Source organism: Onychomys torridus, chromosome 1 (genome assembly GCF_903995425.1).
Source record: "Onychomys torridus chromosome 1, mOncTor1.1, whole genome shotgun sequence".
NCBI classification, from domain to species: Eukaryota; Metazoa; Chordata; class Mammalia; order Rodentia; family Cricetidae; genus Onychomys; species Onychomys torridus.
The window spans coordinates 124,569,598-124,582,531 of NC_050443.1; the positions used below are offsets into that span (position 1 = coordinate 124,569,598).

Consider the following 12,934-nt stretch of genomic DNA (forward strand, 5'->3'; position numbering starts at 1 on the left):
GTGAGACAACCCTTTGTCATCTGCCTCCCTCGCCAGCGGCCGAATAGCACGATCCTTTGTGATGGTTAGACTCCCCGGGCTCCCGGTTCCGCCAAGGCAGTGGTTGCTTCCTGAGCCCTTTTGACGCGCCAGCCGCGACCCTCTCCCAGGGAGGCGATTGGCTAGCCGGGGCTGACCTCCGCTCCGCAGTGCCGTCACCACACGGCCCCGCCCCCGCGCGGGGGCGGCCACTTGTGTGCGGCGGCCGGATTGGTCGCCCCGCTCCTCCGCGGGGGAGGGGAGGCGGGCGGCGCGCACTCGCGCGTGCGTGAGCTGGCGCGCGAGAAAGCGCTCGGTCGCGCCGAGGCTCGAGCGGCCGTCGCCATTTTGTAGGGTTCTCTCTGACGCGGGACCCGCCGCCACCGCCGGCACCACCCGGAGGTAGGAGAGATGCTGTGGGTGTGTGGGGAGCCGAGAGCCGGCCTGGCCGGACCTCGGGAGGGCCCGGGTTCGGGGCTGCTCATCCTCGGAGGAAGGTCCCGGGAAGACAACGGAAGGAGGCGGGGCCCGGCTCCGGAGGGGGCGGGGCGGGGGTCGGGCAGAGTCTTTGTTGGGACGTGAGCTGAAGGTAGGGCTGCCGAGGAAGGGGTTCAGGTGTGGGGCGGAAGAGAAAGCGGGCTTTTCGTTCTTAGTGTGGTGGGAGGTGATACCGCGCTGTGACAGGCGCACGGATTTCCCTCCAAAATCTTGTAACTAGGGACATTGAGGTGTTTCTTGCTTTCTGCTTGGCGTTTTCTTCCCCGTGCTAAGCCTTGAAAGCAGCCAACCTTGCAGATTAGCTGTGCCTGACCTCACGGCGATGTTGGACCTTGTTGTGCACTCTACCCCCCCCCCCCAATCTTATGTTGGCATTGTCACACGGCTTGCACACTACTTAGGAACAAACTGCTGTTCCTCTCTCAAAAAGAATAACTATGTGAGGGTCGGGAAGGTATTAATAGTGGGGCCATTAAATGGAAATGCTGCAGCGCTGTGCCATGTCTCACTTCACGCCTGACTTTTGAAATCTTGTTTGTAATTTGCCAGGCTCTTGTCAGGATGGTGAAGCTGTTCATTGGAAATCTGCCCCGGGAGGCCACAGAGCAAGAGATCCGCTCACTCTTCGAGCAGTACGGGAAGGTGCTGGAATGTGACATCATTAAGAACTATGGCTTTGTGCACATAGAGGACAAGACGGCCGCTGAGGATGCCATTCGCAACCTGCACCACTACAAGCTGCACGGAGTGAACATCAATGTGGAAGCCAGCAAGAATAAGAGCAAAGCTTCAACCAAGTTACATGTGGGCAACATCAGCCCCACGTGCACCAACCAAGAGCTTCGGGCCAAGTTTGAGGAGTATGGCCCGGTCATCGAATGTGACATCGTGAAAGATTATGCCTTTGTACACATGGAGCGGGCAGAGGATGCAGTGGAGGCCATCAGGGGCCTTGACAACACAGAGTTTCAAGGTGAACTGTTCTGGGGCTTGGGTGGCAGAGCTTCGTGGAGTCTAGCTCAAGGCAGAGGCAAGAACATAAGACCATGGGGCCGTGAGAGCGGCTTCCTCCATTGCCTTTTAATTGAAATGAATAGATGATATTTACCATCTTAAGTATAATTTACTCTTAGGGAAGTAAACATTTCCCATTATGTTTGCAAAGAGATTTCTCCATAACTGTGTTGGGTCACAAACTGTGGGCTACTTTCTCTGGTCTTCATTCACTTGAGTGCTGCTAGAAATCTAAGCTGCCTGGGCAGGGAGTGGGAGAAAAGGGCTGGAGACTCAGTTGCTGCTCTTGCTCTGATGCTTTGAATGATGGATGGTAGCAAAGAGGAAAAAGAGTATGTAGAGGAAGCACTGTATGAAAAATCTGTGATATGCCCAATTGGAGGAGAGTGTCTAAATTTGTTGAGTCTGTGAACTACAAGCAAAGGCAGGAAAGATACCATAGGTTCTTGTGCTCCACTTATCATTACTTACCTCTAACAGGTTAATTTTTTTTTTCCATAGAAATTCAAGGTTGAATGGGAATGATGGTCTTGCTTCTGGGGAAATTCCAGTGAGGGCATCATAGAGCTTACTGTATTGCTTACATTGACAATAAGTAACTATGTATTATCATTAATACCACAGGATCTTGTCTGAAAACCCTGGAATTATGTTACTATAGTAGCCACAATCTACATATAGCTAGTGAATTTAAATTCATTGAAGTCTCCGGTGTGGGCATATTTCAAGAATACAGGAGTCATAGGGGGAAATGGTTACTGTATTGGGAAATGTATTAACAGACCCACACTGCAAGAAGTTCATGGTTAGCACAGTCGACAAGGCTTTTATTGAGTGTCATCTGGTTCCTAAGTCAACCCCCCCCCCTCTTTTTTTTTTGCCATAAATACCACTAAAAAAGTTAAATATACAAAGATCCTCTGCTAACCCTAGAAAACAATGAAATTATGGGGAAAAGGGAAAGTTAATCAGAAAAGTCTAAGGATCCAAATAGTGAAACTTACTAGAGGTTCACTATTGTGTATAATAGTTTCATCACTGATGCCCTGGCCTAAGCCTAGGGCACAAGTTGTTGCCTTGTGTACCCCTCTGTGCTCTTCTTCATTATTAAATAGTGATCTCTGATGTGGCTCCTTCAAAGAATGACAGTGAGAGTAGAATGAGATGGTAAGTACATTTTGCCAATAAAGGCAATATATAATGAAAGATGAGCACTATTTGCAACTATGAATTTTTCCTACTCTGGTTAGAAAAATATTCAAAATGTGATAGTTAAACTCTCCCACCCCCACCCTACCCCATGACAGGGTTTCTCTGTGTAAGTCCTGGATGTCCTAGAACTCACTTTGTAGACCAGGCTGGCCTCCAACTCACAGAGTTTAAGCCACCACCATCTGGCTTAAACTTTTTTTTAATTTTTACTTTTACTTTAGAACAGTGCTACCACATTTCAACTGAAAAATTCCTAATTACTCTCACTTGCTATGGAAGGTGGTCATGGATGGACGGGAACGGAAGGAGTTTTCTTGCCCCACCCCCCACCCCCTGGTTCTGGTATAATCTGAGGGCCTACGAATGCTGGGCAAGTGCTCTACCATTATCCTGTATGTTCCCATCCCTGAAGAAGGGTTCACTTATCAGGTAACAAAATAAATGGGAAAAACTTAAAACCAAGTACTAACTTTGCAGATAAATTCTCATAGTATAATATTAAATGCCCTTTTAAGTTCTAAAGGAAATGGGGAAATAGGAGTTAACTTAGAGGGATGGGTCATGTGGTTTTCTTGTTTGGTTGTGGGGTGCTGAATATTGAACCCAGGGTCTTGAGTATGTTATATACACAGTACCCCTGAACTATGCTCCTTGACCATTATATTTGTTTAGTTAGTAACAAATATAATTACATAAGAAATGGGGATCTGAATAATGCAATAAAGGTATTTTATTATATATGTACATATATAATCACTTCCATAGAAAGTACAGACAATAAACTGAGTTGAAAAAGAGGAATCATTTATTTGGCTTCACGTTCTCTTTCTGGCTCTTATGAAGAGTGGTTTACTCCAAGTTATACATGCAGATATATTTGTAATGAGCTATTTTTTTTCCAGGTGGCAACAGAAAATTTAGTATTTGATATGAATTGTTTGTTGAGACAGGTTCTTGACATATGGCCTAGGCTGGCTCTCAAACTCAAAATCCTACTTCAGACTCCTGAGTGCTGGGGTTGTATGTATAATTCTGTCACATATCTTACAGAAAATACAATCTAGATGCCAATTTGACATTCTGTCCAATTTAAAGTTTTTTTGGTCTAAAAAGTGCCACTTTGAGCATCATTTGAACCTTTACTTCTATGCATTTATTAATGGTTGTCTACAATTTATATCTTGCATTGTATAACTTCTAAAGACAGAATCTGAGTTTACCTGGGTCTTTCAAGATGTTTCCTCTCCACAGGCAGCAGTGAATGCAGTTTGAATTGGAAACCATAACGATGCTGTTCCCAAGTAACCATCCGGGCAGCTGAATTGGGAAGGATATGTAAGAATTTAGGGGTGTCGTTTCAGCATCAATTGGTCATTAGTATGTCAGCTACATCTCCAGTCTTCTTTGGACTCTGACCCAAGATAGAATTAGAATTTATAATTAAGTTTCCCACCTTTTAGCATTTTAATACTCTCTTTTGTTCCAGCTTTCAAGAGAAAATACTTTAGTGGGCTGGTTTTCTGGCAAATTTCAGTAACTTGGAGGTTTGAGAAAATTTACGAGTTCCATCTGTCTATCTAGTAGAGTAGCAAAACTTCTGTTTCTAAAGATAACAGAGAAATATAGTACTGTTTCAGAATTTGAGATTTTAAAATTGAAAGCCCTTGTAACCTTTGGAAAGACTAGGTGTAAAACAATGGAGCCACCTATCCTTTTTTATTACATGTGTTTTTAGCTCTAGGTCAAAAACAAAAACTTAACTGGCATCCTTTCCACAACTACAGAAATAGATTTTGCCACGAATGTTGATGAAGTAAAGCACTCTCATCCTCTGAAGTGAAAAGCAGGAAGAGGGCTGAGACTTCAGTAAAAATCACTGTATTTGTCACTATATCTGTTTGAAAGCCAAATGGCTTTTAACCCTCTAAATTAGAGAACTCTATATATGAAGTATAAATGGGGACACAATGTTTCTGATAAGTATGTAGCAAGCACTGTAGCCCTTAATAACTATATGATTGGGAATACTTAAAATCTCAGATGGCCACATGCTTTCAGAGAATTAATGCCATCTGCTTGCTGTCTGTCAACTGCATCATCAGTGGTCTTGTGAAGACTGTCTACTAACAGCTGGGTCACAAGCTTGAGTACTCCCCTTCCCCCAAGACAGGTTCTCTGTAGTCCTGGCTGTAGACCAGGGGGTGGCCTCTGCCTCCTAAGGGCTGGGATTAAAGGTGTGGGTCACTATACCCATCCCAAAATGTTGATCTTCTTTTACATGGGACCACAGTCTCTAAAAAGCTAGTACTGGGCCAGGTAGTAGTGGCGCACGCCTTTAATCCCAGCACTCAGGAGGCAGAGCCAGGCGGATCTCTTTAAGTTTGAGGCCAGCCTGGTCTACAGATCAAGATCCTGGATAGGCACCAAAACTACAGAGAAACCCTGTCTCAAAAAACAACAACAACAACAAAAATAGTACTATTTTTACTTTATTTTTGTGTGGTGCTGGGGATGGAACTTGGCTTTGCACACAGGAGCCAAGTGCTCAACCATTGAGATGCATGTCCAGCCCCAAAAGCTGGTAGTTTTAATATCTAACTCTTCTAAGAGGCTTTGCTCAAATAGTTCTGATCCTGAGGAAAAAACTAGGGGTGGGGTTGAAATCTACAGAGGTCCTTTTAATTCCCACAGGTACAGATGAAGCCAATGATAGCCAAGTATGACTTGAGTACCCAACATAGCACCTGCACACATTCCTGGAGAAACATGGTGGATAAAAGATTGCTGTTGAACTGGGAGTGTTGTAGGGTTTGGGGTGATGCTGTGCTGGAGGTTGAGCCCAGGGTTGTCTTACATGCTAAGAGGCGTGTGCTTTTTCCATTGAGCTTAGACCTAACTGGAGGTGGAAAAGATGCCTTCTAACACCACTGTTAAGCGAGGTTTTGTTAGGTATCTAGCTTGATTTGGAAGTAGTAACGTAAGTCTTAGTTAAAAAAAAAAAAAAAAAAAAAAAAAAAAAAAAAAAAAAAAAAAAAAAAACCAGCAAATGACTAGTCTCTAAGAACTATGATGTTTACTTTTATTTGGGTGAGGGAAAAAGTGTTAATGAGTAATAATAATTTTAATCTGTTTCCTCAAGGCAAACGAATGCATGTGCAGTTGTCAACTAGTCGACTTCGGACTGCCCCTGGGATGGGAGACCAGAGTGGTTGCTATCGGTGTGGGAAAGAAGGACACTGGTCCAAAGAGTGCCCAGTAGACCGTACAGGGCGTGTGGCAGACTTTACTGAGCAATACAATGAACAGTATGGAGCAGTGCGCACGCCCTATACCATGGGTTATGGGGAATCCATGTATTACAACGATGCCTATGGAGCACTTGACTACTATAAGCGCTACCGGGTCCGATCTTATGAAGCTGTGGCAGCAGCCGCTGCAGCTTCTGCATACAATTATGCAGAGCAGACCATGTCTCATCTTCCTCAAGTCCAGAGCTCAGCTGTGCCCAGTCACCTCAACTCCACTTCTGTTGATCCCTATGACAGACACCTATTGCAGAACTCCGGCTCAGCTGCCACCTCAGCAGCCATGGCTGCCGCTGCCCCTTCCTCCTATTATGGAAGGGACAGGAGCCCACTACGTCGGAATGCAGCTGTGCTCCCTGCAGTTGGAGAGGGCTACGGTTATGGGCCAGAGAGTGAGATGTCTCAGGCTTCAGCAGCGACACGGAATTCTCTGTATGACATGGCTCGGTATGAGCGGGAGCAGTATGTGGACCGAGCACGGTACTCAGCCTTTTAAAAACTGGAGGTGAGAGTTGGGTGAATGTGGTTGAAATTTGAATTTAGTTGCCTACAAGAGACCTTTGCTTCACTGGAGAGCCAGAACACCAAACAAAACCCTACCCAAAATATACAAATTACATGTTTTCAGTATTTTCTGTAGTTTCAGCCACAGGTTTATTTAGCCTGTTGAAGAGTTAGTATGATTCCAGTGTGTTACTTCTCAAATAGTAACAAGCTCAGTTAGTGAAAATATTATTTTAAAAGTTGTAAACAAGCCAGGCAGTGGTGTCACATGCCTTTAATCCTGGTACTGGGGAGACAGAGGCAGATGGATCTCTGAGTTTGAGGCCAGCCTGGTCTACACAGTGAGTTCCAGGACAGCCAGAGTTACAAAGAGAAACCCTGTCTCAAGAAAAAAAAACCAAAAAGGAAAAAAAAAGTTGTAAGCAGAAACATGGTATGGGGTAGGGGGTTGGAGTGAGGTGTGGGGAAGCTAACATATATTGGCCCTTTGTTGTATAAACAGTTATTTCCTCATTTAGGAAAGAACTAAGTCTCAGAGAGCATCAGTACTTTGCGTATGGATCATCTGGTAAAATGAGAGGTAGAGCCAAAATTCAGACTCAGACCTTAGATTCATACTTTTTCCAGCCAGGCAGTTTTGGCACACACCTTTAATCCCAGCCAGCACTTGGGAGGCAGAGGCTGGTAGATCTAAGTTTGAAGCCAGCCAGGTCTACAGAGTGAGCTATAGGACAGCCAGGGCTGCAGAAAAACTCTATCTTGAAAAACCAAAACAAATAATAAAATCAATATTCTTCCCACTACTAAACTGCTGTGGTGGCGGTAAAGGGTACATTAGGGAGCTAGTAATGGACAGCACAGTGAGAATTTTAACCCTTTAACTTCAAGGGTTTCCAGTTTGCTAATAAAACACTTCTTGGAGTAGCACATGGTGGTGCATACCTGTAATCCCAGTACCAGACAGGATGAGGCAAAAGGATTACAAGACGATAGACTAGGTTACTTAACGGCAAGTTCTAGCAAAGTCTAGGAAACAGAGCAAGACTCCGGTCACAAAACACAAAACCCAACTATTTCTTGGGTCATTAGCATTTATCAAATGAAGTTCTTAGGTGTGTTACTTTTTAAATTAGATAAAGCCCTAATGTTTTAAGACACTTCAGTTCTCAATGTTTTCAGGATGTGTTCCAAGAAGTCCTTCTTCTAGCCCACAGCATGGTTTTGTGGGCATTTAAGCCCTACAAAGATGTAGCCTATGATAGAATTCCTGTTTCTTTCGGCAATTTTTTTTTTAAGGGAACACTCAAGGAATTAGATAAATTGATAATTTCTGATATATATAAAATCTTGTAGGTGGCGACACTGGAAATTTAATGTTCCCCTATTTCAGGAAGTGTGTACAAAGAGTGTTAGAATGGCAAGAATTGGGGCTATTCAGAGACAAGTAAACTTCATTAGAATGGAAATGGCATTTACAACATACAGTTCTCTCATGGTTTTCCTTGTACTTTGAAGTTGAGCATCACTTGAGTTAGAACCCCTTCAATGCGGTTAAACAAATTACCACAGAGACACCAGTGTTCCCAACTTATCCCGACTTCGTATGTTAAGAAAACAATGGCATGTATGTTTGTTAAGTTATATGCTGTAGAGTTGTAAGACTTGGGATTTAAGATCATCATTCAGTCATGTGCTCAGCATGTGAATGGAGCTTGCTATTAATTTCTACAGCTGGATCTACCGTGAGATACCTCTGATAAAGTTAGTATTAATCTATTAAGATAACTTTAAGTATGTTTAAAAGTTAAATATTAAATTAGTATAATATAGCCTTTAAGGGTACTGTTAGGACATTTTAAAAGTGCATTTTAACTTCAGTCAGTAGCTGTTCAACTAACCTCTTTTTAGTGATGACTTTTAAAGAAACTTACCTTCCAGGTGTGAACCTCAAATGGACTGAATAACCCTGAGTTGGTTGCAGTCCCAGGAGCCTGATGTTAATGAGGCTGCCAGGATGAAATACTCTACAACTGTTGGGGATCCAAATTCAGGTCTCACCCTAACAGAACTGATCCAAGAACATCACAGCTTTTGAAGTCGATTGGCACAGATCAAGACCAAGATTTGGCCCTGTGTCTGTATTAAGTAGAGGAGCTTGGTGTGAGTTAACTTTTTTTTTCCCCCAGCCATTGGTGTCTGGAGTTCCCATCATCAATGGAGGAATTAGACAGTCTTAGCAGTGGTTTCTTCTTTTGATTTGTCAAGGGATATTTGGTCAATTAGAAAACTACTGCTACTATGGTTCTGAACTGACAGTGTGCCATGTAGATAACTTAAAGGGTGACTGACTAACTGCTCTTTGAGACTCTATCTAGTCTTTGTGACTACATTTTTTAAAAAAATGTTTTCTTTGGAACATTTGTAATGTAAAATTGGGCTGGGCATGGGTGGTGGATGTCTGTAGTCCCAGCTACTTAGGATTGCTTTAGAACAGAAGTTCATGGTCATCGTGGGCAACATAATTAAATCCCATCTCTTAAAAAGGAAAAGAGAGAAACTGACTATATCTGATATCTTACCATCTTTTGCTTCTTTTTCCTGGACAAAATTCCTACAAAATTAATCTGTAGTCATTGAAAATGTGTACCTTCCTTGAAGCAGTGGTAGCCTTCTACTACAGGGGTTACCTAAGTTAAGACAGGAGAAAGCTGAGTTTGCATCTTGTACAGCATACAGCTGTAAGCAGGTTCCTAGATGTAGCTATTAGACTCCTGGGTGATTTTGTGGGATACACATTCAACCCAGTCTGACTTGATTTTGTTTTGTTCTTTTGTTTCTCCCTCTCCCCCCCTGGAATACAGGACGGGACCAGGGCCCTTGTACTCGGAACCAGGCTGCTCTCCAGGCATTGTGTAAGCCTCTTGTGTTGTGCTTTCTTTCAGGTAGGATAATTGCGGACTGAACCCTCGGGCTGCGGTCATATATGAGAACTTGGTCCTCGCGGTCCCCTTTGCCGGGATGTTTCCATTGCTTCATGTTTCAGTAAACAAAGGAATTTGTGACCAACTATGTTTCTTTTCTTAATTCTGAGTTGACTCTCCTTCCTCGATGCTAGTTGTCTGTCCTTTATTCTCAGCCTCTGAGCAGCCCTAGGTAAGGGTCATGCTGGCGTCCCCCTTTCTCCTGTACAGTGGAGCCCCTCGTAATCTTGCTCTCCCTAGGGGTTGAGCCCTTGGTCCCGCCTTCCTGCAGCACCTCCTCTCCCTTTAAGATGACCATGTAGTGGCGAGCAGCCTTTAACTCCTGTTAGCTCTGGACTATAACACTGAAGCTCAATTTCTGAAGTTGCTAGGACCGTTGGGGTTTTGTTGTTGTTTCAGTTTGATTTGTTTGTTTGTTTTGTTTTTTTGTTTTCCTGGTTTTGTCTGACCTGTGATCGTGGTATAGCATTAGCTGAAATTTAGCCTTGTTTTATTCCACTCCTCCCATTTTTTTTTTTTTTTTTGACAAATAAATGTTTCTAACACTTGATCTTTTCCTAATTGAGTGACTGTTATTTACCACTAGTGTCTTCTGATTCTCTTTCCCGGTTGTGCTTGAGCTATAGAATTCAAATGAGTGAATGCCTAAAATGTAGAAGGCAGTTGAGTGGAGCAATATGGTTTCAGAAATAGACAGCTGAGCAAAGTTAGCTTGTGTCTTGAGACACTGGTCACTTTCGCGCAGCCGCTGGCTAGGCTCCTTTCTCCAAATAACCAGAGCTATTCTACAGCGGACCCAGCGCACTGGTGATAGAAGCCCCAAAGGAAATCCTGTGTCATGAGAAGGCTAAGCTAGAGTAAATCCCATCAAGTGGACTTAATTTAACATCATAGTGTGCTGAACAGGTAGCTCACTCTTTAGAAGCAAGCATTTCAGTTCCTAGCACCCACATGGTGGCTTACAACCATCTCTATATACCTCCAGTTCCAGGGGATCTGATGCCCTCTTCTGACCTCATCAGGCACCAAGCAGGCACAGCAAGGTACATAAATACATATATACATACAGCCACTCATACACTCACAAAAATTTTTTTAAAAATATTTTTTAGAGAACAAACATTTTAGGCTTGGATTAACACCCTCCCCAGAAGGCTTGATAAAACACTCCCTCTGCCCCCCCCCAATCACTCTCCCTTTCACCACTCCTGTGTTTTGTGACAAATTGTCTCTATGTGGCCCTGGCATGTGCCACAGAGCAGACCAGTCTCAACTTGTGTAGATCCTCCTGCGTCTGCCTCTGCAATCTTGGGATTAGATAGAAGTCATCATTCCTGGATGCTTTATACTGTGTTTACTGGGGGAAGGAGAGGTGCTGGAAAGACAGCTCAGCAGTAAGGGCACTGACTGTTCTCCCAGAGGATCTAGGTTTGATTCCCAGCACCCACATTGGTGGCTCACAACTGTCTGTAACTTCAGTTCCAGGGAATCTGATGTCCTCATCTGACCTCCAAGGGTACTGCATGCATGAGGCAAAACATCCATATACATAAAAATCTCAGTAACTTAAAAAAAAAAAAAAGAAAAAAGCTAGGCATATAGCTACATGGTAAAGCACAAAGCCCAGGGTCAGTTTCCTCTTTCTCCCACCAGCAAAGGCAGGGGAGGGAGTGTGTGTGTGTGTGTGTGTGTGTGTGTATTCATGTAAACTGACTTAGGAGCTCTTAAAATGACTTCTCCAAGTATTCATATTTCTGCTAGGATTATGCTTTAGCTAAAATGAATGTGAGATTGATTTTAGCGGGGGGGGGGGGGGCATGGGAGGAGTCGTTTTTAAGACAGGATCTGTAGTTGACATTAGTCTTGAAATCACTATGTAGCTGACACTTTCCTTGAACTCCTAATCTACCCCCTTTAACCTCTAATGTGCTAGGATTACAGGTATGCACCACTACTCCTGGGTCAGTAAGGCAGTTTTGCTGGATCAGAAAATATACTTTGAACAGAGAATAGGCTGAGTCCAGCACATATACCTGTAATTCCAGCACTCCGTATAAGAGGACTATCAGAAGCTGGAGGTCAGCTTTAGCTATATAGCAAATGAAGATAGCCTGAGCTTTGGGACCAATCTCAGAAAAACTCAACCATTTCTCCAGCCTCTCTTAATTTTGAAGTTTTATTTATTTATTGGGGGGAGGGAAGAGGGAATGAATGTGGGTGCCTGAGTGCCAGTGCAGGAGCACTCGGGTCAGAAGAAAACTTGTAGGGTGGTTCTGCCCTTCTACCATAGGTTCTAGGGATCAGGCTTCTGCAGCAAATACCTGTCTAACTGGCCCTTCTAAAAACTTTAACTTGAAAAAAACAAAGTTGTGCAAAGTGCACATGAATTCAAGGCCATCCTGGTCCACAACTCAAGTTACAAGATAGTCAGGCTACACACACAAACTCTGTCTCAAAAAAGCAGAAATAATCTTTTTTTTTTTTTTTGGGGGGGGGGGTCTGTATATGTATATACACAGGCTGGAATAAGAGGTCAATACAGGATATTTAGCTAAATTAGCTGGCCAACCAGTCCTAGGATCTTCTTGTCTCCCCTTTCTACATCTCCCAACTCTGGTGTTCACCTCAGCACCCAATTCTTCCAAGAGTCCTAAGGATCTGACCTCTGGTCTTATGGCTGAGCAATAAGCACTTTAATTTTTGAGACAGGGTAGCCTAGCCTCATTTTAGGCTCACTATATAGCTTTAGAGGACCTTCATCTCCTGATCATCCTGCTTCCTGAGTGCTGGGATTATACGCATGTACCATTGCACTTAGTTCTATGCAGTCCTGGGGATCAAACCAAGGACTTCATGTGTAGTGTGCAAGCACCCTACCAACTGAGCTACATCCCCAATTTAAAAAACAATTTTTTTTTTTCTTTTTTAGCATTTCAATTACCCCAGAGTGGCCTCTTAACTTGCAATATGGCTAAGGCTGGCCTTGAACTCCTGATTCTCCTGCTTCTAATCTCCCAAGTGGTGGAATTAAAGGCATAAGCCTCTAAAACTAACCCAAGTTGTTTTTTGTTTTTTTCTTCTTCCATGAGACAGGGTTTCTGTGTAGACCAGGCTGTACTGGAACTCAGAGATTCTCCTGCCTCTGCCTCTACAGTGCTGGGATTAAATGTGTGTACCACCACCACCTGGCCCAAGAAAAATTTTAAGTCAACACTTTGAAGGTCTTTAGCTCCTATATATTAAAACTGAATGATGGAATAAACCTTGCGTAAGCTTTACTGTAACCTATACAGAAACGGTGGCATGAACATTCTGATTACATGTGAAATTTTCAGAGATCAAATACTGAACCTTGTGTGTGCCTAATGTACTTGCCCCCTAAGTTAATCCCACCCCACCCAT

The 12,934-nt window shown here is 43.5% G+C and overlaps 2 protein-coding genes across 3 annotated transcripts in view; one reads left to right on the forward strand and one right to left on the reverse strand.

Moving 5' to 3' along the window:
* The first annotated feature begins 285 nt into the window (after positions 1–285).
* Positions 286–10,080, forward strand: LOC118592446 (RNA-binding protein 4B). Of its 2 annotated transcripts, none has more exons than XM_036201429.1 (4): positions 286–420; positions 1,066–1,489; positions 5,882–6,552; positions 9,494–10,080. In XM_036201429.1, exons 2-3 carry the CDS (start codon positions 1,078–1,080, stop codon positions 6,541–6,543), a joined length of 1,074 nt encoding a protein of 357 aa, XP_036057322.1. In that variant the 5' UTR covers positions 286–420; positions 1,066–1,077; the 3' UTR covers positions 6,544–6,552; positions 9,494–10,080. The 2 variants fall into 2 exon arrangements, with proteins under 2 accessions (XP_036057322.1, XP_036057330.1); XM_036201437.1 differs by having other exon boundaries at positions 303–420; positions 8,490–10,053.
* Positions 2,936–12,934, reverse strand: part of LOC118592411 (RNA-binding protein 14) — a 57,339-nt gene continuing 47,340 nt past the window's right edge. Inside the window, exon 3 of the mRNA XM_036201378.1 lies at positions 2,936–4,059. Within this exon, the coding sequence (XP_036057271.1) occupies positions 3,959–4,059 (101 nt within the window). The 3' untranslated portion in view covers positions 2,936–3,958. The remainder of the gene's footprint in view (positions 4,060–12,934) is intronic.